A 27,795-nucleotide genomic window follows, 5' to 3' on the forward strand; every position below is an offset into this window, starting at 1 on the left:
CTCCTCAGAGCTGAGAGGTGCGCTCTGAACACACGCACACATTGGGTCAGCGCCTTCTGTTGCCCGGGACCACCATGAGTAAAGACCCGCACCGCCCGGTCGAGACGTCTGAACTGTTAGACGACCTTCTTTGGAGAGGCGTGTGATGTGTGCGCCCAGGTCCTGGACGCCCCAGCGCCTCAGGTACGCCGACAGCTGGAAGAGCGTGACCCTGTCGGGGCAGCAGACGGGCCGGAGGTCCGGCACCGTGCGACACGGCGCCTGGAGCTGCCCCAGCAGCCGGGAGAACACTGCGGCACAATCGACACGACGTTCCACATCAGTTAAAGCAGCAGCAGCTTTACCGGCGGCGTTCCCACGTGCGCAGAGCACCTTTTTCCGCCTGGCCCGGCTGCTTGGCCTCCACCTTGTGCGTGAAACACTTCCTCAGCGTAGCGCAGAAGTTGTCAGCGTCACAGAGGAAGGGGGAGCTGCTGCTGCCGCTCACACAGGCCTCCCAGAACAGCAGGACCTCCCTGGTTCTCTGGACCTGCGGCAGGACTGAGGAAGATCACATTCAAAACCATTCCGTGTAAACGTGCTGATCAAAACGACTTGTACGAACTGTCAGTGGAAGAGATCTTGTTCTTCTCCAGCAGGAGGTGGCTGACGCGCTGCAGCGCTTCAGCCTGGAGAGAGAGTTCCTGCAGTAGCTCCTGTCTGCTGGGGCTGAAGCGGGTCGCCCTCATCCTCTGGGGAAAGATCACGGTGCAGCAGTTAGCATGGCGTCCAGGCCCGAGCTCCTCGCTCCCCTTGTCAGCTACTGAACTCAAAACTGAAGACAAGCAACAGGTTGCAGCTCTGTGATTGGGCGGAGGTGTTGCCCTGTCCCTCTCCATGTTCATAGCAGCGTTAAAATGACAGCGAAAAGGTTGCAAAGGCTAAATAGACACCAATACGTGTGTGCGAGGACCTTTCAGAGCGGTGAGGACTGAGCTTGCTGTACCTGTAGGAGGATGCAGCAAATGTCCAGGTGAATTTCAAGAGCCTGGTCCAGACCATCGTTCCCAGACGTCAGTCATGCGCCGTCCAGCTCCAGGAAAGACCTGACGTCGTTTCACCAAAGAAAAAGAGGCGGTTATCCCGTGGTTTTATTGTCCGTTTGTTGTTTGGGTGCCTCAAACTCACCCGGGTTTTCTGAGGGTACCCAAACAGGAAGCGTCTTCGTCTGCGTTGATGTCATGTGACAGGAAGTCAAAGCTTCCCAGGACTTCTTCTAAACCCAGAGTCTCCTGTGGCGAGGAGGGTCTCAACAGAGAAAGGTCGTTCTGGGGGAGAGCGCAAGTGTCAGGGCACATGTGGTGGTCAGAAACACCCGGAGATCCACTCGGGGTACCTTCAGAATAGTCGCCAGGTGCAAAAGGTTGTGCCGCAGAGCTCGTAGCTCCTGCTCGGAGCAGGGCTGGCTGGGAAGCAGGTTACTGAGCTCTGATATCTGGGCCCCGATCCTGAGGGACCGGGCCCTGTGCTGGCCAACGCTGGTCTCCGGAGGGGCAGCAGGAGGCGAGGGCGAGGCTGCAGCAGGCTGAATAGTCACAGTGGGCAAGGCAGGGAAGGAATGTGGTTCAAATTCTGAGGAGTCCTGGACCAACGAAGGGAAGGGTCTCACAAGCTAACGGGGAGGTATGAGAATGTGTAGCCATGCTAATCTAAATGTATGGTGTATGTATTTATGTCATGCAGAAAAGTAAAGATTCCACACTGGTTTGACACCCCCGACCAAGACTGGAACAGTAGTGCTGACCTTCCCACCATGTCAATTACTTCAAAAGGTTGTTGTTGTTGTTTTTTAAATGATCAAAGTTTTACATTGAGTCTGATTCTGGGTGCCAAAATCTCTGTGATCTGGTGACTAGAATAAAGAATCTGTATATTAGTGGCAGAAAAACACCGTTTTACTGCCCCCTCCTGGGAAGCTGTTAAAATGCACATTTTCACTATTAATTTATATCGATTTCTGACCCGTGTAACATCCGCATCTTGATCTGTATTATGTGTCCTGGGTCCCGGTTCTCCTGCCTGGTTCTTTCTGAGAACATCAGATGTGCTGGACCTGCATCACCAACATAATGGAAAACAGTGGCATTAATAATATATATGAGTTTGTTCTAATCAACAGTAACATGCACCGATCATCTCAAAGAACAGATTCAGTAAACTTAATGACAAAACCTCAGCTTAATGGTGCACACGGGCGATATTAAACTCACCCTACATGTACAGAGCACTGAATGAAGGTGCAAAGAAAACTTGCAAAACCTGGTGGCGTTCTGAGGGTTGTTGCTGGACAGAAAGGTGGCGTCTGGGATGTTGAAGGGGTAGATGAGCGGAGACACACCTCCGGTATCGTGACGGCTCGCAGACTCCACAGCTGCTGAGATACCTTCGACCTCCTGCAGCCGACGTGCCATTGACTGAGAAAAGGGCGAGAGGTGCACGTTTATGTCCCGCAGACCTTCAATCCACCAGAAACCGTCGGGGCAAAGATACAGCATCATTTTGGCGTATATACCGTATTTTCACGACTATAAGGCGCACCTAAAACACTGAGATTTTCTCAAAAATCGACGGTGCGCCTTATAATATGGAGCGCCTTGTGTGTGGACTGAGTTCCAAAATCTGCTGTGTGCCTTTGGTGGGTGCACTATGGTAAACGCTCCACCAATCGATTAGCAGCACACCTACGCGTAAGGATCCCCTAAAATGGCGCCGGTCAAGCGAGACGCGTATGAATGAGGCTTACTTTAAACTGCAAGACATCGAATATGCGGCTGAAAATGGCAATCGAGCAAACTTAGTGTTTTCGCTTTATGAGGAGGCGGCATCTCTCCATACGCGCAAGGACAACTGTTGCGCACCCTAACCCTAACCAGGAGAGGGCGGCCATCTTCCCTAACCCTAACCCTAACCAGGAGAGGGTGGCCATCTTCCCTAACCCTAACCCTAACCAGGAGAGGGCGGCCATCTTCCCTAACCCTAACCCTAACCAGGAGAGGGCGGCCATCTTCCCTAACCCTAACCCTAACCAGGAGAGGGTGGCCATCTTCTCTAACCCTAACCCTAACCAGGAGAGGGCGGCCATCTTCCCTAACCCTAACCAGGAGAGGGCGGCCATCTTCCCTAACCCTAACCCTAACCAGGAGAGGGTGGCCATCTTCCCTAACCCTAACCCTAACAGGAGAGGGCGGCCATCTTCCCTAACCCTAACCCTACCCAGGAGAGGGCGGCCATCTTCCCTAACCCTAACCCTAACCAGGAGAGGGCAGCCATCTTCCCTAACCCTAACCCTAACCAGGAGAGGGCGGCCATCTTCCCTAACCCTAACCCTAACCAGGAGAGGGCGGCCATTTTCCGCACCTACTGCCGCGACAATATAACCGCGCCCAGCCACATCACCAACATGGATGAGATCCCTCTGACTTTTAACATCCCTTTGACCCACAAAGTGGAGAAAAAGGGACCAGCACGGTGGCGATACGCACAACGGGGCACGAGAAGTCGTTGTTCACCGTGATTTTCGGCTGCCACGGAAACGGACAGAGCGCTGGGTGACGGAAGGCGAACATTCCTTCACAAAGACTATGAGGCAGCGGCGGGCAGGTTATGCCACCATATGCGGGTGGATTGTAGACGCATGGGCTATGATACTGTCTTCATGTATTGGAAGAGCTTTCACAAAATCAATGCTGAACCGGAACCGGTCGGTGAGTCCGATTCAGATGATTACGAAGAGGAATTCGTGATGTTGGACATTGAAATAGTGCAGCTGTTTAATTCAGATAAAGAAGATGAAAATTTTGATAGTTTTGTGGCGGAAGAATGAATATTTTGTTCAATAAATGTGTCGAAACTCACTGTTTTACTTCCGTTGTCATTTTTTACTGTATGTTTTAGCATGCGCCTAATAATACGATGCGCCTTATGTATGTTATAAATACAGAAATAGCACCCATAACTGAGACTGCGCCTTTTAATACAGTGCGCCTTATGGTCGTGAAAATACGGTAAAAAGAATCACACCACTGAGGACTAAATACATCTATTTTCCACAAAAATGTCACCCCTTCAGCCGCTCGTGGTGGAGGACACGACCATTTCATTGCTTGGTTAGGAGATTTCTGTCACCGTGTTTCAGAGCTCACCAGAAAGTACTTTTCAGTGAAAGAGGGGCTTTGTCCTGCTGTCCGGCCGTGAAGCGGGTTCCTTCTGGCGGACACCGAGAGCCGACTGAGCGACAGCCGCTTCATCTTTTCGCCGCTGTCAAAGGACTTGGGGGTGTAAACACAAACACTGATAAGCAAACATGGAAGGCAGGTTTGAAACCTAAGAAAACAAAAAGGTTTGTTCTTTTAGAGATTCTGGGAAGCAGAAAACTGGAATTCTGTGCACGTGTGTATCCGTACTTCCAAGCGATTTCCAGCTGTAGTTTGATGGTTCCCAGCTCGGTGATGTCCACCAACATCAGCTGCGGCTTTGACACAAAGAAGTCTGCACTGGCGCACGTCACCATGCCAACCAGAAGCCAGCTCAGACCCTTCAATTCCATCACCTGAGAGAGAAACAAACAGCAACTAAAGGGTGCACTGGAGACAGGGTGCAGGCCTCATAGAGGGGCTGCTGATCCTCAGAGGCCAGCTCCGGCGCTCCGGTGCTCCAGGTGTCGGCACCACCCATATTCCCATCAATCAAACAAATTCCAACCTTGATCTCAAAATTGCGGTGGATATGGGGAAAACCATGTGTTCCTCCTCCCAGGACTGGGTGTCGTCTGACTTGATCCTTCCTCTGATCCTCCATCGCTGGCGTCCCAGCTGCACGGTCACCTGCAAGACCGCGCACGCCAGTCAGTTACAGAACCATCGGATCTCACGGGGAATCCGGGCTCGAACATCTCACCTCATATTGGTCTCCGGGACAAAGACGTGCAAAACCGATCAGGCCTGCGCGTAATAACAGTGTTATAACAATGAGGTCGCACATCTTAAAGGCTCTATGTCAACACATTGTTCATTAGACTGAAATTGGGTTCATCTTGGGATTAGAACAGGAGGACTTTTGGATGAATTAGCGTCCTAAAGGGTGACATCAACCTTTCATTTTGATATGGAGCTCTCCAAGCAGGATCTCCAACTCTCTTTCCATTTCTGATATGTCCTGTAACGCATGGAAAAGGTCTCAGGTTGGTGTTTGATGACTCCCACCACGTGAGACTGGCAACATTTCACCAAAGTGTGAGTCCACACCTGGAGGCTGTGTCTGTGGCTGCGGCTCAGCTCCAGCAGGCTTTCTCTGCAGGCTCTGGTGGGCGGAGACCTGGCGAAGGCCTTCTTCATGTTGACCACCCCCTGGCACAGCCGCCACTGAAGACAATACAGCTCGTAAAGCTCTTCCACCTGCGGAGCCCAGAGAGGACGGTGGTCACCTCTGCCTCGCCTCATAATCCAGGGCGGGGCATTATGACCCAGACTCTTGTTCATGGGTCAAGGCCAGACTTGAGGAAGCTGCTCTTTCGTCGGCCGCTCCTGCTACAGACGGGGCTCCCGCTGTGAGCGGCCCACTACAGACGGGGCTCCCGCTGTGAGCGGCCGACTACAGACGGGGCTCCCGCTATGAGCGGCCGACTACAGACGGGGCTCCCGCTATGACGGCCCACTACAGACGGGGCTCCTGCTGTCTGTAGGCCTCATGTGCCAGAGTGATGGGCTTTGAGCACGTGATGACTCCTGTGGTGAAGATCAGAAACAGCATCCGCTCCAGAGCCAAACAGCTCAGAACATTCAAGGTTCTGTTGGAGGAGCTGCCAACTGAATATGGTGACCTGCTGCTACACACAGAAATCCGATGGCTCAGCAGGGGACGGATTGTGCTTCCTTTTTTGTCCCTTTTGAGTGAAATAAAAGAGTTCATGCAGTCCAGAGGGGAAGACGCCGCGCAGCAATCATCTCAGATGGTTCAAACAGAGTCCTCAACCCAAAGTCTGATTTAAAAAGATCAAAAGTGGCGTAAATGTCTTGTCCTGACAGGAGAAGGATAACTGGAGCGGCATCGCTCGTACAGTAGACCGACTCTGCCTCTTCCTGGTTACCCCGGTGATGACCTTTGGCACCGTAATCATCTTTCTGAGGGGAATCTGTAACCAACCTCCTCATCTGCCCTTCAAAGGAGCCCCGCATGACTCCAGAGAGGAGAACCCACGCCTGCTGTGATGCTCACACACAGCCAGGGCTTTTTCCATCGCCATCGTTTCTCTGGGGGGAAATGTTGCATTTCTTTATCTTCATAACAACAAATCTTTAGTTTGTTCTATAGGAGCTCCATATGTTTAGTGTCAAAGACTTCTTAGATTGTGTTCATTGCTGGCACATAAAGAAAAATGCTTTGATTTTACTAAAGTGACACAAACCCATCTCAACACTGTTTTTTATATCCTCTATATTATTGTGCGTAGTCTGTGTAACTGTTGTGCTTTATTTCTGCTGGCTTCTTTAATGGGATGTAAACCAGCCTGACATAATACCAGTTGAGTACTTTATTTTATGTTGCCAAAAGTTTAAACAGACAGAATAAGAAATTGTGAAAATTCAGAACTGGAAGCGCGGACTGATACATTTTTAACAGCGGTCCTGCTTCAGCCCTCCGGGGTTTAATAACAAAATACGAAAAATATGAAAATTTTAATTTTGGAAACATTGTTGTCGATTGTTCGACTGCCGGCTTTTGCAAAATTGCTAAATACGCGCTAGCATGCATGTTTTAAGCTATGGTAGCGGTATGTTTTACCATGCCCGCGCCCTATAATCCGGAGCACCTGATGTATGTGTTAAATACAGAAATAGCACCCGTAACTGAGGCTGCACCTTTTAATACGGTGCGCCCTTTGGTCGCGAACATACGGTATATAGAACATAGGGCACGTTTGTGCGTGATATCACTCCGCGTCTGCGCAACGACCACAACCTCCTATCTTTAGTATTGCTGCGCCAACTGGTGGTCTTTTGGGTTGAGGATAACGGTGATCTATATGTACCTATATGTAGCTATAGCGTCATTGGCCTCCACTCCAGCCACTCCTGGTAGTTCCTCAAAAACACTGAGTTTCTAGTGGATGCACAATCTGTGGAAGCCAACATAGAAACTTCTGAAGAGCCAAAGTTCTTGCAACAAAAATATAGTCCCCAATTAGCTTGTTTTGTTATCACACGACCCCGTCCCCATTATCTTAAGAGAATATAAAAGAATGAGTGGAGACAGAAGAGAGAATGAGACGTTTTTGGCGCGTGTCGCTCTTGATTTAGTGTTTATTTTTGCAGTAAACTTAAAGGAGGCCTTTTCACTTTATGTTTGATTAAATTTAAGCTGATATTCCATTCTTGACATCTTTAAATTTACAGTATTCATGGGAGATTTATTTGGTCATTTTGCTTCTTTTTATTTCCTATTTCCCACATTTATTCATAGTTTTTATTAGATTGCAATAAATCCTATAACATTGAACAGACTGACTAAAGTCAAATGACCTGCGGTTCCCACCGATAGCCGTCATTCTGATGGGTTTTTGCTGGCTGCAGCTGAAATATTCCAATGCTCCATGTCACAGAGACAGTAAATACTAAACCCTAAAGATTCTGAAGGCATGATGTAAAATAGTAACGTATAATACAGACATTTGAAGAGACAATTAAGAGAATGTTTCCATGCTTCTAAGAGTGGCCGAGGAGCCATTTAGAACTTTATAAAGATGCATTGTGTGATACCAGGAACTAATTAAACTTCGAAGCTGCTTCTGCTTTGTCCACCATCGACTGATCTCCTGAAAGTCCACCAGCGCTTTTTAAAAACTGAATTTTTCATCTATGGAGGGAGTAGACGGCAGATGTTTCCACAGATGCTCTTCACCAGTGGTCAGTGAGTGATGCAGCAGATGAGCGGGAGTTGACTGGCTACAACCAGCCATGACTCAATGTCTCCAGCCCATAGTGTGGATTCTCTACGAGATCAGACAGCAGCTTCACTCCTGAATCCTGCAGCCAGTTCCGACTCAGGTCCAGTTCTCTGAGATGGGAGGGATTGGACCTCAGCACCGAGGCCAGAGAGCCACAGCTGATCTCTGATAAACTGCAGTCCCTTAATCTAAATAACAAAGGGAAACTTTTATAAGGTTCTAAGTGAAACCAGTATTAATCTGAAAGGTTAATCAAAGGCATGATCTGTAAATATTTAATTTAGTTACAGGTTAAAAAATGATAGTAATATGTAATTACCACAATTCCAACCTCTCAGGTTTGCACTGTTCCAGAGGAGAATATATTGTTCTGGCCCTCACTCTTCCCAGGTTCTCCCACCTCTTTCCCTCCCATGTCATCATGGAGATCCATCTCACCTGTGGCTCATCTTTAAAGGCACAACCTGTCTTAGATGACTTCCTGTCTCCCTCACCATCTCCCTCCTCGTTGGCTGGTGTCTACCAGGCACCCTCACCTGGTTTTGTCTAATTTTGGTTACCATCTGTGGGCTTTTTCATTGTCCTTAAATCAATTTATCATGAATAAGTGGTCCCCGTGTGGCCCTCCCTCCTGAAGGAACTGGGCACAACACACACACTCAGAAAGTGTGAGGACCCTCGGATGGAATAATGGACATTTTTGAGAATGGTGTTTACCTCAGAGTTTCCAGTCGGCAGTTTGGAAAGTGGAGAAAACCACAGAGCAGCTTTACTCCTGAATCCTTCAGCTGGTTCTGACTCAGGTCCAGTTCTCTGAGATGGGAGGGATTGGACCTCAGCGCCGAGGCCAGAGAGCCACAGCTGATCTCTGATAACCTGCAGCATTCTAATCTGAAAAATGCAGGATGAGGTTATACGGTGCAGGTCTGCATGTTATCTGCGTCAGTACTAAACCTACGTTAGTTCTTAGTTGGGTTAGACCTGAATTCACGATATTCCAAGGAATTTTTTTAATGTGGTGCATCACAGCAGTGTTGAGAACAGCCTCACTTAGCAGCTGGTATATAGGTAGAAAAATGAAGACTGACCTGAGCCTCTCCAGTTTACAGTTTGGACTCTCCAGTCCAGAACAGAGCCGCTTCACTCCTGAATCCTGCAACGTGTTGATGCTCAGGTCCAGAACCCTCAGATGGGAGGGATTGGACCTCAGCGCCGAGGCCAGAGAGCCACAGCTGATCTCTGATGAACTGCAGTGTGACAGCCTGGAAAAGGAATAAATGGGGCAAATAAAAACACATTTCTAAATCTGAAAATGAAGAGAAAAGCAGAAAATGTAAAGAAATTTAGAAAAGACCAACAGAGGCCTCCTGACCTGAGCGTCTCCAGTCTGCAGTTTGGATGCATCATTGCAGAAGACAGTAACTTTACGTCGGCATCTGTCAGGCTTTGGTTCCAGATTAAGCTCAGCTCCCGTAGATGAGAAGGGTTTGACGTCATTGCTGAGGCCACAACTTCCCAATCACTCGTTGAAAGAAAACTACCAGGCAGTCTGTTGTGTATGAAACAAAAATAGTGAGTCAAACTTTGGGATTTCTAATCAACTTATCTGAGAATCTACCTCAACACAAATGTAGCTCATTTCCTGGAAAAGCTAAATTCAACACCGTAGAGCAACAGTTTGAACGACCATCAGATCTGAAATGACACTGAATTATTCTCAACATTTGTCTTATTTTAGAACAGCTCATAATTACTCAATATTTAAAATGATTGTAGCAAATGGTTTAAAGAAACGTGCATCTTTTTATCTGTCTATCGGCTCTTTGGATATTTTGCATTTCATCCAATTTGTACGATGGTGCGTCAAGTCTTAATTCAGCGATCCGATCGATGACATCAGAGTCTCTGGTTGCATCGATTGCCCTCAGCTTCTGTTCTATCTGCCTGTTTCCCTTCAAATCATTTTCACTGCACCTTTTGTTGCTAGTGATGAAGTTGCCCCCTAACGGGTGTGGAAAGGCTCAAACAACTTTGTGGGTCACATAAAGGCTCCAAACGGAACCGCCACAAAGACCTAAAACACCCATTTAAACCAACGAGGCCGGCTGTTTTTACGTTGAACAAATGAAGCAAAATAGTCACGTGTCATTAGTTAAAATGTGTTTTTCTGTCGTTAGAATACGATGTATACAAACAAACAAAAGTGATTTAATAACATGACAGTAATTTCATGATAGTCAGTTAACTTGTGGCTCCTATTATTCCTGCCTTATGTTGGTTTGTCTGGATTGACCTTTGAACTTATATCCAGCCAGTGTTGAACATTTCTGGATGAATTGTTGTTGTTTTTAATTTATGGACGCTGCAGTGGAGATAAAGAATTGAAGGAATGACCACTGGAGGGGGTATTGCTACCTGACATGATCCACTCGCTTGATTTAAACGCCGATGTCCGGCCCCAAAAATCTTTACTTACACGAACTTCCTGCAGTTCCTCACAGCTGGAATCAGGCGACGTCGTCCCTCCTCTGAGGTGTTGTACTGCCGCAGGTTCAGCTCATCCAGAACCTCCTCTGACATCTGCAGCAGGTAGGCCAGAGCTGAACAGTGGATATCTGACAGTTCCCTCTCTGATTTCTTCCCTGACTTCAGGAACTCTTGGATCTCCTGATGGACTGACTGATCCTTCATCTCCATCAGACAGTGGAAGATGTTGATGCTTCTGTCTGGGGAGATTCATCACTGTTCTCCTCCTTCAGGTTGTTGAGGACCTTCTGGATGGTTTCTGGGTGGCTGTTCCTCTGATCCAACAGTCCACCCAAGATCCTCTGATTGGACTCCAGAGAGAGACCATGAAGGAAGCGAACAAACAAGTCCAGGTGGCCATTTTTACTTTTGAGAGATTTCATTAGTGCTCTCCTGAGGAAGTCATCAAGAGATGTGACTGGACCGTAATTATACAACCCAGCAAACCTGGAAAAGGGGTTTGGTTCAGAATATTTTAGGAACTGATTTATAACCACTGTGTCTTTCCTGGTGTAACGGTGGAACATGTAGACGGCAGCCAGAAACTCCTGAACGCTCAGATGAACAAAGCAGTAGACTGATTTCTGGAAGATCACACTCTCTCTCTTGAAGATCTCTGTACAAACTCCTGAGTACACCGACACCTCGGAGACGTCCAGTCCACATCGCTCCAGGTCTTCTGAGTAGAACATGATGTTTCCTTTCTCCAGATGTTCAAACGCCAGCCGACCCAACTTCAGAAGGAGTTCTTTATCAGCCTTAGTCAGTTCCTCTGGTCTCTGCTTTCCTCCATACTTCTCCTTCTTCCTCTTTATCTGAACCATCAGGAAGTGTGAGTAGAGGTCAGTCAGGGTTTGGGGCAGCTCTTCTCTCTGGTCTCTGGTCATCATGTCCTCCAGAACTATAGCAGTGATCCAGCAGAAAACTGGGATCAGACACATGATGTGGAGGCTCCTGGAGGCCTTGATGTGTGAGATGATTCTCTTGGACAGATCTTCATCACTGAACCTCCTCCTGAAGTACTCCTCCTTCTGGGAGTCAGTGAAGCCTCGTACTTCTGTGATCCTGTCAACACACGAGGGAGGAATCTGATAGGCTGCTGCAGGTCTGGAGGTGATCCAGATGAGAGCTGAGGGAAGCAGGTTCCCCTGGATGAGGTTCACCAGGAGCACGCCAACGGACGATACTTGTGTGACATCAGAGATGACCTGATGGTTGTTGAAACCCAGTGAAAATCTGCTTTCATCCAGGCCATCAAAGATGAACAGAAGTTTCCAGACAGTCAGATCTTCTGCTCTGATCTTCTGTAATGTTGGATGGAAAACATGAAGCAGTGAGAGAAGACTGTGCTGCTCATCTCTGATCAAGTTCAGCTCCCTGCATGAGAGCGGAAGCACCAGACTGATGTCTTGGTTCTCCAAACCTTCTGCCCAGTCCAGACTGAACTTCTGCACTGAGAAGGTTTTTCCAACGCCGGCGACACCGTTGGTCAGAACCACTCTGATGTGTCTCTGTTGCTCAGATAAGACTTTGAAGATGTCCTGGCACTTGATTGGAGTGTCCTGGATGTTCTTCTTGGAGGTTCTCTCAAGCTGTCTCACCTCATGTTGTGTGTCCACCTCCTCACTTTGTCCCTCAGTGATGTAGAGCTCAGTGTAGATCTTGTTCAGCAGGGTTCCACTTCCTGCTTCATGAGTTCCTTCAGTCACATGTTCACATCTTCTCTTCAGACTCATCTTATGACCTTCTATCACCTCCTGCAGATCACTTCCTGAACATAAGTAAACCAATGATTTCCATCTATAATAAATCATCAACACAACTACAAATTCATGACATCACAAATTAAATCTCATATTGAACAGTTTTACTTTGTTTGGGCTTCATTTCAGCATCTCCAGATCTGCTTCCAGATTGTGAACAAGAGGACTCTCCTGGTGGAGCTGACTGGTCCCAGTTTGATAGGATGTGCTCCCCCCTCTCACTATGAAACACATCTCTATTAGTCCTTTGATTTATAGGATGAAAGAACCTGATCAAGACTCAATATTGTTCCAGCATTTATGTCTGAATTCATCTTTCAGTTTAAACCTGATTCTTGTTTCTAATCAACAATATTCACATTAAGTCTGTAACTATATGACTGTCTGAGGTTTAAGTGTTAAACATCTCCAATAATAACTCACAACCTGCTGCTGTTAATGTGACTAACAGCTGGCACACAAACACATCATCACGCTTTAGTTTTCTTACATTTCCTCTGAACTTCTGAAGTTTATTGCTCCATCTTTGGAGTGGTCACTCTTCAGGGACACCCAGCTGGGCACTGTGGACTCTGCTCTGTCCTCGTCCATCCTGAGGAAACATCAGAAATAGTGATGAGACTGTGATGAAGGTAAATAATCTGTAGAGGTTGGAGTTAAATAATCCCAATTCACTGCATTTTTATCAAACAGGAACATTTCTAATCCATTCTGGATAACAACTGAATCAATAAATCAATGATGTCTCTGTATCATTTTCATGTTTTCAGAGTTTAAGCTGCTTTTTTTAACTGTTCCCTGCAGTGAGAAAAGAACTGGCACCTTTTCCAGCCCCTCATCCTGCAGCACTGAATGTGCTCTAAAGTTCTTTCCAGAGCAAACGTCTCTGCACTTGCAGCAACATGTTGTAGTCATGGATCCGTGAGGAGAACCGGATACAGGAAACGCCCCCACTTTGATCCCAAAACCCAACTGGTGGCCAACGGTGGTCCGGCAACGACGGGGACGCTGGTCCATCGGGCCCACAACACTGGTTTTCCACAGGCCAACATAGTGAAAGGACTGTGCACCGTTTCATTTTAAAGAGCTGATGAATTTCATTTTTCACGATAGTGGAGGCTAATACCCACAAAATGATGTTTTGTATGGCTGTGAAATGTTCGAAGGCAGAGTTATGTGGTTCAGAAAACCTTACTTTAAAGGTGAGCCTTGAGGTCCAATACCGAAGTTTAAAGGCGGTCTTTGGACCAGTCACTCTTCATGGACACACAGCTGGACACTACGGACTTTGCTCTCTCTTCCTCTTCCATCACAGATTCGCTCAGTTTTAAATGTGAGTCTAAAGGTTAAGCAGGAACAGTCTGCTGACACAGAAAAGAAGATTAAAGAACATGATTCTCAGCATGAAGACAAGCAGAGGTCTGTCCATGACGTATTGTCGGCTCATTCACATCAAAATCTATTATATGATGTCACCCTGTACATCATACAGGCCACATATATATTGGAAAAAAGTTTTGGGACATCTTAAAAGTTTACACCATGTTAAATACAGTATAAAATAGTTGTGGAAAAAATGTTTCTCCTGGGTGTTTCAAAAGGTGCGGTGGCATTAGACGGACGCACACAAATACAAATTAAATCATTTTTTATCTGGTTATGGTTTACAAGAAAACCTAAATTCTTTCAAGATGTCAGTTCTCAACATTAAATTCAACAAATAAGATGAGAATGCATTCAAAACTAAACAGAAATACGTCATCACATCATCAAAGTGGGTCAAATGCAGCATCATCTTCTGTCATCTCAGACAGGATTCCAAGAAGAGGATCTTCATTTTCAACAACGCACCTTGACATCTCATCATGGCTCGTCTGTCAGATTACAAGCAGCTTTTTTGATCAGGCGCATCATGTTTCTCACCAACACATGATGGTGCTGGAAAAAACATCTGTAGCCTGACCTAGAGGTCAAAACTCTGCATGGCGTGCACAGCTACTAGTTGCAGCTGGTGGTTGTGGTGGAGGAGATCCCAAACATATCTAGCAAGCTTGTTTTGGAGCAGAGCTTGTCCACCACCTCTGACCCCACTCATCACAGAAGTCCCACCATATCCATGGCCAGGTGTGTTGGCAGCATTGGAGCCAGCCTCAGGAAAAAGGTGTGTCAATATCTCAGAAGTGATGATCAAGTTGCCACAACCCAACAGAAGTCAAGCAACCCAACATGCTGAATAGAATAGATGACACACAGCAAAGGGCAAAAAACACCCAATTCTGCTCAGACTGATCTTATCTGACCACATGTACAGGACCAAAAATATGAAAACACCATGGGTTTAGGTTTCGTTTCGTTTTCTTGACTGCTTCATTCAAAACAGAACACATTTCATAAACCCATAATAACAAATTCATATTCCACAAAGACCCAGTTGTTAAAACAATAAAATGGAATGCCTTGATCTCTCCCTCTTTCCATACTCTCCTTTTTTAAATAAAGGATTGATTGTCCCCCTGGTGGAGGGACAAAGAGAGGAGGCTAAAACTGTCGCGTTTGTGTCCCTCTTTCCGTGGATTTTTCCACTAACTGCAAATAATATTGTCGACTTATTGTGAGTATTAAAATGTGCTTCCTCAACCTCTAAAATGTTGGCTCAGGGTCAGTGGAAAACGCAGTGAGAGGAAACACGCTACAAAGTTTGATCATCCGTCACAACATTCCCGTCGACCAGCCGCAATGTGCGTCCGAAACACGCGCACGCTCATTGCGAACACGCAGCTTATTAAGCCGCATCTCGCAGCGGAACATTGATTCGAGACGACAGCAGTGAAAGAACCAAATGCTACCTGAATATTAGAGGTTTTCCATCAGGGCTCGGTCACTCAGGATGGAGCCCGAAGTTGAGAACTTTCACTTTCGCTTCTTCTTCCTCTACACGTCCCGTGTTTGTGGTTGGATCGCGTCATATCCAGCACGGCGCCTCTCTTCAGAACAATTTGGTCCACGTTTTAACTGAAATACTGGGAAACAACTGGAGTTCGTCTGACAGATGTTCGTTTTTGGCTGCGGAATCAAACTGGGTCAACTTTTTGATCTATAGGATCCCCTCTGGTTCAAAGTGTCCCTATAGGATATTGACAGTACTGACCTTTTGGGGGCTGCACACACCTCTTAATGGTGACGGCACCAACGGAGCTGATCCAGTTGTCATCAGCTGGCCAGTCTGACTCCAGCTCATTAGGGGAAATTTGCTGATCTGGAGGAGAAGCTTTCAAAACTTGACGGGCTGGGGGGAAATGACTGTAATTTTGGAATCAGCGTGCCAATTTTATTTTTAATTAGAATAATTTAGAATAATTTCAACAGGATATTTTCAGATTGTTCCCCAGTGTAACTTCACCTGAAATTGTGGACTCCAGAATATCACCATTAAATCCATTTAATCACTTAATAGCTGTGGAATTTGAGCCGTGAGAAAAATATCTCTCCATCATGATTTCCAGAATTTTTCATCAATATCTGAGATTCTTCGAAAGCTTCGCTGGTGTTGGGTTTTTATTGCTTCTGCTTCATTTTCAGGCGCAGTTCTTTTATTTTTAAATCAAATCAAATCATCTTTATTTGTAATGTCTGTTGTAGTCAAACTTGGTGCTATGCAGAATCCCAGGGCCTGATCCCTAACAATCAACAGGAAAATCTCCCCTTTAACAGGAAGAAACCTTGAGCAGGACCAGGCTCATATGGGGGGGGGGGGGGACCCTCCTGCTGATGGGGGGGTGGGTAGGGAGAGAGGAGGAGAAGGGGGAGGACAGGTAGAGGAGAGACAAGGCAGACATCATTCAGTTCATTTTAAAACCCACTACATTATATATTTTGAATAGCTGGTGCTGGTAATCGGAAGGATAAAACTATTCTGTAAAAATGTATATTTAGCTTTGTGAAATTGTGTCGTATAGGTCAAATAAGAACACAAGATCAACTGCTGAACCAGTGCAATTTATTTTTAACGTGTTAATCTCCACAAAGAAAGAAAAACCACAAACAACAAGTTTATAGTGGTCCAGTAATGCGCTCTAGTCATACACCAGTACAGTTAACAATAACTCATGTTTTCCACCTGCTTTTCCATCTTCAGTGGGAATAATCCAGGGCGTTCTGGGCTTGAACAAAGGTATTAAAAGCTGGCTGAATGTCTGAGGTGACTGAAGGACACACTTGGGCTTTTCTCAATAGAGAAGGGGCACGGCACAGTGCAGCAGGTTCTCATCTTAAAATTTACTGTATTCATGGGAGATTTATTTGGTCATTTTGCTTCTTTTTATTTCCTATTTCCCACATTTATTCATAGTTTTTATTAGATTGCAATAAATCCTATAACATTGAACAGACTGACTAAAGTCAAATGACCTGCGGTTCCCACCGATAGCCGTCATTCTGATGGGTTTTTGCTGGCTGCAGCTGAAATATTCCAATGCTCCATGTCACAGAGACAGTAAATACTAAACCCTAAAGATTCTGAAGGCATGATGTAAAATAGTAACGTATAATACAGACATTTGAAGAGACAATTAAGAGAATGTTTCCATGCTTCTAAGAGTGACCGAGGAGCCATTTAGAACTTTATAAAGATGCATTGTGTGACACCAGGAACTAATTTAACTTCAAGGCGAAGCTGCTTCTGCTTTGTCGACCATCGACTGATCTCCTGAAAGTCCACCAGTGCTTTTTAAAAACTGAATTTTTCATCTATGTAGGGAGTAGACGGCAGATGTTTCCACAGATGCTCTTCACCAGTGGTCAGTGAGTGATGCAGCAGATGAGCGGGAGTTGACTGGCTTCAACCAGCTACCGTCTCACTGTCTCCAGCCCATAGTGTGGATTCTCTACGAGATCAGACAGCAGCTTCACTCCTGAATCCTGCAGATTGTTGAGCCTGAGGTCCAGTTCTCTGAGATGGGAGGGATTGGACCTCAGCGCCGAGGCCAGAGAGCCACAGCTGATCTCTGATAAACTGCAGTCACTTAATCTAAATAAAGAAGGGAAACTTTTATAAGGTTATAAGTGAAACCAGTATTAATCTGAAAGGTTAATCAAAGGCATGATCTGTAAATATTTAATTTAGTTACAGGTTAAAAAATGATAGTAATATGTAATGACCACAATTCCAACCTCTCAGGTTTGCACTGTTCCAGAGGAGAATCTATATTGTTCTGGCCCTCACTCTTCCCAGGTTCTCCCACCTCTTTCCCTCCCATCTCATCATGGAGCTCCATCTCACCTGTGGCTCATCTTTAAAGGCACAACCTGTCTTAGATGACTTCCTGTCTCCCTCACCATCTCCCTCCTCGTTGGCTGGTGTCTACCAGGCACCCTCACCTAGTTTTGTCTAATTTTGGTTACCATCTGTCGGCTTTTTCATTGTCCTTAAATCAATTTATCATGAATAAGTGGTCCCCGTGTGGCCCCCCCTCCTGAAGGAACTGGGCACAACACACACACTCAGAAAGTGTGAGGACCCTCGGATGGAATAATGGACATTTTTGAGAATGGTCTTTACCTCAGAGTTTCCAGTCGGCAGTTTGGAAAGTGGAGAAAACCACAGAGCAGCTTCACTCCTGAATCCTGCAGCTGGTTCTGACTCAGGTCCAGTTCTCTGAGATGGGAGGGATTGGACCTCAGCGCCGAGGCCAGAGAGTCACAGCTGATCTCTGATAAACTGCAGTAGTTTAATCTGAAAAATGCAGGATGAGGTTATACGGTGCAGGTCTGCATGTTATCTGCGTCAGTACTAAACCTACGTTAGTTCTTAGTTGGGTCAGACCTGAATTCACGATATCACAAGGAATTTTTTTAATGTGGTGCATCACAGCAGTGTTGAGAACAGCCTCACTTCACCATCTTAGCAGCTGGTATATAGGTAGAAAAATGAAGACTGACCTGAGCCTCTCCAGTTTACAGTTTGGACTCTCCAGTCCAGACAGAGCCGCTTCACTCCTGAATCCTGCAACGTGTTGTAGCTCAGGTCCAGAACCCTCAGATGGGAGAGGTTGGACTTCAGAGCTGAGGCCACAGAATCACAGCTGGTCTCTGATAAACTGCAGTCCCATAGACTAAAATAACAATTATTTTGAGAGAAGACAAATAAAAATCAACATGTACCAGAGCAAAACGCAGCTTACAAGCAACAAACCTCTGGTCCTGCACCAGCTTATCTGCCGTATGTTCCTATTTTGGGTTCTTTCAGGGCGGTTGGACAAGATCTACACCGTATGTAAAGTGTGTGTAGGTCAAAATACCTTCCAAGTTTGTGAGACCACATTTCTCAATAGCACTCAACTCTTGTCAGGAGTTGGGACAAAGCGACCCACTCCTGATAGCTTGTGGGCGATGCTGCAGCGACCCTGCAATCCCTACACTCTCTGGTGAAACCAAATCAAAGGTTTTAGACACTGCTGGATGCTGGAAGGGTGGCTATAGTCTGGACGCATCGTTCCCCTGACTGCACATTTCTCCAACAATGATTGGCAGCTGGTGTCACTTGTTCTCCAGATGAGAGAAGGAAAGAGAGCCCCCCCACAGTGTGTTTGATTGCCCCACTGCAAGCTCAATGCTGCCAGAAAACATTGCAGGAGCATCAATTCCCCTCAGGGCATCAACAAGGAGCTCAGGAAAAGGTGCAGCTGCCACCTACTAGAGACAAGCACACTGAGCTGAGATTCAAAGCCCTCTCCTCCCAAGAGAAGAGCTTGTTTGTTGGAGGCTCTTCTGGGCGATACCTGGTGCCACAGCTCCAGCTCAGCCCGTCTCTGGAGCTGAGGTGGAGCTTAGCAAGTTTCATGGTTCTCCACCACTTCCTCTCGCTGAGGACCTTCTCAGCTGGTGGTTTCTGCTCCACCTTCCAAGTTGAGCAGGTGATACTTCTGCATTCCTGCCACCAGTGTCTCTGCAAAAGAGTCTTCTCTACTGTTTTATATTAGATTGTAGAAAATTAGGATTTTTGGTTGATCTCTTATATGTTGACTAAGAGCTGGTTTTTCTTTAATAACATAGAGAGATTCGATGAGAAGAGCAAATGTATTATTTTATGAGCTACTTCCACTATTATTATATACACATACTTCCATATTGTTGTAAACTATTATTGGTATGCTGGGAACTATGGCCAGCTATTGTTAAGTTTATTTAATATGCTTTTGTTAGAAATAGGTAATCACATGTAGGACTTCTGATATGAATGATTTTTGGTTCCTGGGGGAGTGTTCCCTCCGGACGTGATTTTGGGGAGGGAACACGGGGGAAAATGATTAAGAGAAACTCGTGTAGTTGCCTTGTAAGTTGCCTCACTGGATAAGAAATAAAAGAAGTCATTCGCCATTGTAACCTGTCTTTCTTTGTACCCACGAGCCCGACGGAGAACAACGGACATAAGTTCAGGTTACTTGTCTTAGATTGCAAGCTGCATTTATTGCATCGTTCATAGAAAGTCATATTTGTGAGGAGAAAAACTCCAATAAGGTCATTTTCTTTAATGACCATTACAAAAGAAGGAGGCGATGAACAAACAGATTTATCTAAAAATGTGTGAAAACTTATGGATGGAAACTTTTTTAAAATGGTTGCATTGTGTAGAATCGGTGTAGAATCAACTTGTTGACTTCTGATTTGGACTCCAATGGAAGTGAGGTGCAACAATTGTGGATGCTGAAAGCTTCAGATCTTCATGAAGGTTTCTGTGGTTGGACTGACCTGCTGCCCCTTTAAGAGGGAGGCAGGTTTGGGCTTCTGGCTGGAATGAAGCCACCTAAGATGAGAATGACTGCAGGCTTTCGGTACCAAGGTTTAACAGGGTGCTCACTTCACACTTGGGCTTTTCTCTTTTTTGGGATGGCTTTTCTCAGTAGAGAAGGGGCATGGCACACTGCAGCAGCTTTCTTTTTGGGGTTTCTAGTTTTCCTTCTGATCTTTAAAAGACAGGAAGAACCATTTTTGATTGGTCTGAATGTTTGGGCGGTTTTGTGGCCAGCCTAAAATAAAACAAGACAAATCTACAACTGATACTTCCTTTCTAGTCATTGATGACCATCCTCACATGGGACAGATTTCCACAACCAATTTAATACTGCAAATCTGTCCTGTGTGGTCTTTTTCTGAGAACTGTAACACTACGTTTATAACAAAGATCAAACATGGAAACAGTTATTGTCTAACTAATTACACCTGGGAAAGTACTGGATCATCTCTGACTGACCTGAGCGTCTCCAGTCTGCAGTTTGGATGCATTATTGCAGAAGACAGTAACTTTACTCCGGCATCTGTCAGGCTTTGGTTCCAGCTTAAGTCCAGCTCCCGTAGATGAGAAGGGTTTGACGTCATTGCTGAGGCCACAACTTCCCAATGACTCGTTGAAAGAACTACTACCAGACAGTCTGTTGTGTATGAAACAAAAATAGTGAGTCAATTTTTGGGATTTCTCATCAACTTATCTGAGAATCTACCTCAACACAAATGTAGCTCATTTCCTGGAAAAGCTAATTCAACACCATAGAGAAACAGTTTGAACGACCATCAGATCTGAAATGCAACTGAATTATTCTCAACATTTGTCTTATTTTAGAACAGCTCATAATTACTCAATATTTAAAATGATTGTAGCAAATGGTTTAAAGAAACGTGCATCTTTTTATCTGTCTATCGGCTCTTTGGATATTTTGCATTTCATCCAATTTGTACGATGGTGCGTCAAGTCTTAATTCAGCGATCCGATCGATGACATCAGAGTCTCTGGTTGCATCGATTGCCCTCAGCTTCTGTTATATCTGCCTGTTCCCTTCACATCATTTTCACTGCACCTTTTGTTGCTAGTGATGAAGTTGCCACCTAACGGGTGTGGAAAGGCTCAAATACTTTGTGGGTCACATAAAGGCTCCAAACGGAACCGCCACAAAGACCTAAAACACCCATTTAAACCAACGAGGCCGGCTGTTTTTAAGTTAAACAAATGAAGCAAAATAGTCACGTGTCATTAGTTAAAATGTGTTTTTCTGTCGTTTGAATACGATGTATACAAACAAACAAAAGTGATTTAATGACATGACAGTAATTTCATGATAGTCAGTTAACTTGTGGCTCCTATTATTCCTGCCTTATGTTGGTTTGTCTGGATTGACCTTTGAACTTATATCCAGCCAGTGTTGAACATTTCTGGATGAATTGTTGTTGTTTTTAATTTATGGACGCTGCAGTGGAGATAAAGAATTGAAGGAATGACCACTGGAGGGGGTATTGCTACCTGACATGATCCACTCGCTTGATTTAAACGCCGATGTCCGGCCCTAAAAATCTTTACTTACACGGCCTTCCTGCAGTTCCTCACAGCTGGAATCAGACGACGTCGTCCCTCCTCTTGAGGTTTTGTACTGCTGCAGGTTCAGCTCATCCTCCTCTGACATCTGCAGCAGGTAGGCCAGAGCTGAACAGTGGATCTCTGACAGTCTCCTCTTTGATATCTCCCCTGACTTCAGGAACTCTTGGATCTCTGATGGACTGACTGATCCTTCATCTCCATCAGACAGTGGAAGATGTTGATGCTTCTGTCTGGGGAGATTCCATCACTGTTCTCCTCCTTCAGGTTGTTGAGGACCTTCTGGATGGTTTCTGGGTGGCTGTTCCTCTGATCCAACAGTCCACCCAAGATCCTCTGATTGGACTCTAGAGAGAGACCATGAAGGAAGCGAACAAACAAGTCCAGGTGGCCATTTTCACTTTTGAGAGATTTCATTAGTTCTCTCCTGAGGAAGTCATCAAGAGATGTGGCTGGATTGTTTTTTGCAAACATCAATGTAAACCTGGAAAAGGGGTTTGGTTTAGAATATTTTAGGAACTTATTTATAACCACTGTGTCTTTCCTGGTGTAACGGTGGAACATGTAGACGGCAGCCAGAAACTCCTGAACGCTCAGATGAACAAAGCAGTAGACTGATTTCTGGAAGATCACACTCTCTCTCTTGAAGATCTCTGTACAAACTCCTGAGTACACCGACACCTCGGAGACGTCCAGTCCACATTGCTCCAGGTCTTCTGAGTAGAACATGATGTTTCCTTTCTCCAGATGTTCAAACGCCAGCCGACCCAACTTCAGAAGGAGTTTTTTATCAGCCTTAGTCAGTTTCCCTGGTCTCTGCTTTCCTCCATACTTCTGCTTCTTCCTCTTCATCTGAACCATCAGGAAGTGTGAGTAGAGGTCAGTCAGGGTTTGGGGCAGCTCTCCTCTCTGGTCTCTGGTCATCATGTCCTCCAGAACTATAGCAGTGATCCAGCAGAAAACTGGGATCAGACACATGATGTGGAGGCTCCTGGAGGCCTTGATGTGTGAGATGATTCGCTTGGACAGATCTTCATCACTGAACCTCCTCCTGAAGTACTCCTCCTTCTGGGAGTCAGTGAAGCCTCGTACTTCTGTGATCCTGTCAACACACGGGGGAGGAATCTGATAGGCTGCTGCAGGTCTGGAGGTGATCCAGATGAGAGCTGAGGGAAGCAGGTTCCCCTGGATGAGGTTCACCAGGAGCACGCCAACGGACGATACTTGTGTGACATCAGAGATGACCTGATGGTTGTTGAAACGCAGTGAAAATCTGCTTTCATCCAGGCCATCAAAGATGAACAGAAGTTTCCAGACAGTCAGATCTTCTGCTCTGATCTTCTGTAATGTTGGATGGAAAACATGAAGCAGTGAGAGAAGACTGTGCTGCTCATCTCTGATCAAGTTCAGCTCCCTGCATGAGAGCGGAAGCACCAGACTGATGTCTTGGTTCTCCAAACCTTCTGCCCAGTCCAGACTGAACTTCTGCACTGAGAAGGTTTTTCCAACGCCGGCGACACCGTTGGTCAGAACCACTCTGATGTGTCTCTGTTGCTCAGATAAGACTTTGAAGATGTCCTGGCACTTGATTGGAGTGTCCTGGATGTTCTTCTGGGAGGTTCTCTCAAGCTGTCTCACCTCATGTTGTGTGTCCACCTCCTCACTTTGTCCCTCAGTGATGTAGAGCTCAGTGTAGATCTTGTTCAGCAGGGTTCCACTTCCTGCTTCATGAGTTCCTTCAGTCACATGTTCACATCTTCTCTTCAGACTCATCTTATGACCTTCTATCACCTCCTGCAGTTCACCACCCTCTGAAACAAACAATCTTTTAAATCATTTTACAATTGTCATCTACAGCAGGAACACAGATGTCCTCAACTGGAAAATATTCTGTCATGTTTGAATGATAGAAGCAACAGTCGGGTAATGACCCATCTCACTGTCAGTTTAAATGTTATGTCTTCTTATGTACACCTATTCTTTTATTTCATTGGGTTTCAATGTAATTTAGTCTATAACAACCATTTCCATGTCTTCCAAGAGTTTGCTTGGACTAAACAGCTGGTAAAAGCTGGATGATATTTAGAAAAACACATCAAACCTTCTCCAAACACATCATACTCAGCAGACCCATTGTCCTGTAAAGGTCACCTGCCTTCAGCTCTTTAACACTTTCCAGAACTAAATGACTAAATGTTGCTAAATACTGTCTAAGCATTTAGGAAGGTCTTCAGAGGGTTTGGTTCCAGTGGAACCAAACAAGTGCTCTCTGGATCTTCTCTTGCACATTGTAAATACACAAGTTGTTCCTTTTTTCCGACCCAAAAGTATCTTATTAATACAAATGTACGAGCTTACGTGAGACGCTGTTGTTCAGGTCGGCGGTCTGCAGTTCAGTTCTCCGTTTGTTTTCACCCTTGGGACAGGAGGAATCTCCAATGGAAGCAGACCGTTTCTGACACCTGTCAAAAATGGGAATAGTGGTTATACATGTCTACTGGGCGTTAGCAACGCCTAAGAAAGGCTGCGTTCACTTCTACTTTCAGTTTGCTCTGACAGTTGAAGATTGAATGAACACTGAGCAAAAAATATAAAGTTATTTACGTTCTAACAAGCTCGTTTAGTTGGAGAAAAGTGTATTTGATCTAAGTGTTTAGTGGCTTTTCTTCATTGTGAATTTATGTTAAAAATAAAAGTGCCAAATCAGGAATATAAACTCATAGAATAGAACAAAAGTTCTCCATTTATGCTCCAAATACAGTAGTCTGGTCTCTGAAACTGATCATTAAATAGCACAGAGGTCACGCGTATTCAAAAGCTTATTTCAACCATTTAGAAATGACTGATATTGTTGTCTATGGGTTTATTAGAACCAGGAGCCTTATAAATAGACTTTTTAATGAATTTTCATGACATGTGGTGGAACAGTGTGGCAGAACAAGCTGCACAGACCTGCCATGTCTTACCCATCCGTATCTAAATGGAGAGCTGGAGCACTCTGCAATGATGGATATTGTTGGGAAACTTTAAAATATATGCCTAGGAATTTTTGTGAGATGATGTTAACCCATGTAGGAGAAATGACCAGTTAAAAACACAAGCAATTTTCAGTTCTAAAAGATTTACCACACTAAAATTAACATGGGAGTTAATGGGAGCGAACGCCTGACATGTTGGTGCACCGTTTCATTAATTTCATTTTTCACGATAGTAGAGGCTAATACCTACAAAATGATGTTTTGTATGGTTGTGAAATGTTCTAAGCAGAGTTATGTGGTTCAGAAAACCTTACTTTAAAGGTGACCCTTGAGGTCTGATACCGAAGGTGATAGGTTCATCTTTGGACCAGTTGCTCTTCATGGACACACAGCTGGGCACTGTGGACTCTGCTCTGTCCTCGTCCATCCTGAGGAAACATCAGAAATAGTGATGAGACTGTGATGAAGGTAAATAATCTGGAGAGGTTGTAGCTAAATAATCCCAATTCACTGCATTTTTATCAAACAGGAACATTTCTAATCCATTCTGGATAACAACTGAATCAATAAATCAATGATGTCTCTGTATCATTTTCATGTTTTCAGAGTTTAAGCTGCTTTTTTTAACTGTTCCCTGCAGTGAGAAAAGAACTGGCACCTTTTCCAGCCCCTCATCCTGCAGCACTGAATGTGCTCTAAAGTTCTTTCCAGAGCAAACGTCTCTGCACTTGCAGCAACATGTTGTAGTCATGGATCCGTGAGGAGAACCGGATACAGGAAACGCCCCCACTTTGATCCCAAAACCCAACTGGTGGCCAACGGTGGTCCGGCAACGACGGGGACGCTGGTCCATCGGCCCACAACACTGGTTTTCCACAGGCCAACATGGTGAAAGGACTGTCTTCAGCTCAGCCACTAAATTATCTGGTGCTACATAAACATACTAGTCAGGACTTTTTAACTTCCCTCCTTTGTTCCCCTCTTCAATTATTTCTATGATCCAAGTCCTCAAAGATCACTGCTCTATTTAAAATAGATGAAAGAAATGACACCCACTCCTGCATTTCTTTCACAGTGGTTCCACAACATAGAACAATAAACCACTGTGAGAAAACGTGCAACATGAACCCAAAATCCTGTTGGTGTCCTGTGATCCTGTGTGGATTTATTTAATTATTTTTTAAGTTTATTGTCTTAAATAATACCAAAATATCCAGCTGTAACCTGGACTGTTGAACAACTCTAATAACTTTATGAGCTTTTCACCTGTCACAAAATGTCGCTCTTCCTGCTTCGTCTGAACAGAATAGTTTCACTTTTAAAACCTAATCAACAGCTTTATGGCGTATATATTACTACCATTAAAGCATTCTGGGAGGGTTTAAAGTTCTTTTAGAATCAGTCGCAAAGAGCAGAAAAATAAACTAAACTTCACTTAGAAAGACTATTCAACTATAACTAAAGCCAGACTATAAGAAAGTTAATTAAGAACTATTCATTTATAATGCATAATGATGTTTTGTGCTAAAACTAAATATGAAGTCTAGTTGAATCAAATCTTGATTTTATCTCCAATCACAACTGTCAATTCTTTTCAATAATGCTCTTCGTTTCCACTCACCTTGTCGGTCTTCAGTCTTCCTGCTTAGTCTGAAAGGAATACTTTTAAAAACTGGTTTGTTGGGTTCCCAGTTTCTGGGACCGTTGTTGCTGGTGTCTACCTGCAGGGGGCGTGGAGGAGCCGCTCATCAGCCACAGTGGCCCCGCAGACACACGCACCTGCGGTCTCTCTTCAATCTCCCGTTAGATTTAAGGACAGAACTCCCGTCTGCCAGCGGCGGAGGGTTTTCGGCCTCATCGCCAAACCCTGACTTCTGTGGCTTGACTATTTTTGAGAGTTTTCCTTGTTTTGGACTCTCGAGGTCTCTCCGCCTCTCTGTGAACGCGGACCGAACTGTTCTTGTTCACTTTAAAATAAAGACGCTTTTCGGACACCATTCTCCGCCATTATTCAACCTGGTTAAATAAATAAGATTTATGATGCTTGACAGATTTGAAAGACTTGTAAAAGCAGCATATTTCTGCAGCCCTGGAGTCCAGGAGGAGCAGCAGAGGTCAGAATGTGTCGGAGCGCGTTTAACTATTGTCTGCAGCTCCACGCGGGTCCACCCGGTGGCGGTAAAGCACCACATGATATTTCTCCTTTTTGGAACTTCTTCAGCTGCGTTGAGCTTTAAATCTTCACCTGTCGCTCCCTTTAAGCTCTAAACTTTGCGGTTCTGTGTGTAGTTTGTTGGTTTAAATATTTGATGAATTCTGATGACGACTGAAACTGTCAATGACCAATAGAAAGTTCGCCCATTGTTCTACTGCGTCACACATTTTCATTATTTATTGTCATTTTTGGGTCTAAACTGGGCCAGTTTTGTGAGCTGTTTTGCTTTTTCTGTGCACCAGATGTTCCAGGCAGGTTCCATCATCGGACACAGACGGAGACGGGTCACGTGACAACAGTCAGCCTTTAGTTCTTTATTACAGGAGGATCTGGTTTATATACAGACACGTATCTGCAAAATACTAAAAAGTCTATGAACCCAAAGTACTAAAAACTCTACATCTTGCAGCATCTGGACTCCTCGGGAACCTACGCGAGGATCCTGTTCGTGGACTTCAGCTCTGCGTTCAACACCATCCGCCCCGCTCTGCTACAGGACAAGCTGTCCCAGCTTAGTGTGCCTGCCTCCCTCTGCAGGTGGATCACTCACTTCCTGACGGATCGGAGGCAGTATGTGCGGCTGGGGAAGACTGTCTCAGACTCCGTCTCCATCAGCACTGGATCACCCCAGGGCTGTGTACTTTCCCCCCTCCTCTTCTCCCTGTACACTAACTGCTGCACCTCAAGCCACCAGTCTGTCAAACTGATCAAGTTTGCGGATGACACCACCCTCATCGGGCTCATCTCCAATGGAGACGAGACTGCCCACAGGAGGGAGGTGGCTCGACTGGTGTCCTGGTGCGGACACAACAACCTGCAGCTGAACGCTCAGAAGACAGTGGAGATGATTGTGGACTTCAGGAAAGTCACAGCCCCTTTGCCCCCCCTTGCCCTCATGGACTCCCCATCACCATCGCGGACTCCTTCCGCTTCCTGGGCACCACCATCACCCGGGACCTTAAGTGGGAGCC

General features: G+C 45.4%; 3 protein-coding genes and 1 pseudogene across 26 annotated transcripts in view; 1 reads left to right on the forward strand and 3 right to left on the reverse strand.

Annotated features, from left to right (window-relative positions):
• Positions 1-27,795, forward strand: part of LOC130524710 (NACHT, LRR and PYD domains-containing protein 12-like) — a 337,155-nt gene that overhangs the window by 55,242 nt on the left and 254,118 nt on the right. The window lies entirely within an intron of this gene.
• On the reverse strand, positions 67-5,545 carry LOC130524724 (RIPOR family member 3-like; annotated as a pseudogene).
• LOC130524718 (ribonuclease inhibitor-like) overlaps positions 7,320-27,795 on the reverse strand; it is a 158,254-nt gene continuing 137,778 nt past the window's right edge. For all 5 annotated transcript variants that reach the window (XM_057031126.1, XM_057031125.1, XM_057031129.1 and 2 more), the window contains exons 8-11: positions 17,828-18,001; positions 9,070-9,243; positions 8,699-8,872; positions 7,320-8,169 (exon numbers count right to left, since the gene is read on the reverse strand). In XM_057031126.1, the coding sequence (XP_056887106.1) occupies positions 7,980-8,169; positions 8,699-8,872; positions 9,070-9,243; positions 17,828-18,001 (712 nt within the window). In that variant the 3' untranslated portion in view covers positions 7,320-7,979. The remainder of the gene's footprint in view (positions 8,170-8,698; positions 8,873-9,069; positions 9,244-17,827; positions 18,002-27,795) is intronic.
• Positions 10,663-15,185, reverse strand: LOC130524721 (protein NLRC3-like). The gene is made up of 5 exons (XM_057031133.1): positions 15,117-15,185; positions 13,466-13,631; positions 12,761-12,862; positions 12,379-12,491; positions 10,663-12,278 (listed from the first exon to the last, which is right to left on the reverse strand). The coding sequence occupies exons 3-5, from the start codon at positions 12,859-12,861 to the stop codon at positions 10,678-10,680; spliced, it is 1,815 nt and encodes a 604-aa protein (XP_056887113.1). The 5' UTR covers position 12,862; positions 13,466-13,631; positions 15,117-15,185; the 3' UTR covers positions 10,663-10,677.

This window comes from Takifugu flavidus, chromosome 4, assembly GCF_003711565.1.
Source record: "Takifugu flavidus isolate HTHZ2018 chromosome 4, ASM371156v2, whole genome shotgun sequence".
In the NCBI taxonomy this organism is placed as follows: domain Eukaryota; kingdom Metazoa; phylum Chordata; class Actinopteri; order Tetraodontiformes; family Tetraodontidae; genus Takifugu; species Takifugu flavidus.

Bases quoted from the DNA above. Each gene is read 5' to 3' on its own strand.
- LOC130524721 (XM_057031133.1), bottom strand. From the start codon at position 12,861: ATGGACGAGGACAGAGCAGAGTCCACAGTGCCCAGCTGGGTGTCCCTG. The intron at 12,492-12,760 runs GTAAGAAAACTA...TGTGTTTCATAG, and splicing joins TTCAGAAGTTCAGAGGAAAT to TGAGAGGGGGGAGCACATCC. The intron at 12,279-12,378 runs GTAAAACTGTTC...ACTTATGTTCAG, and splicing joins TGAAATGAAGCCCAAACAAA to GAAGTGATCTGCAGGAGGTG.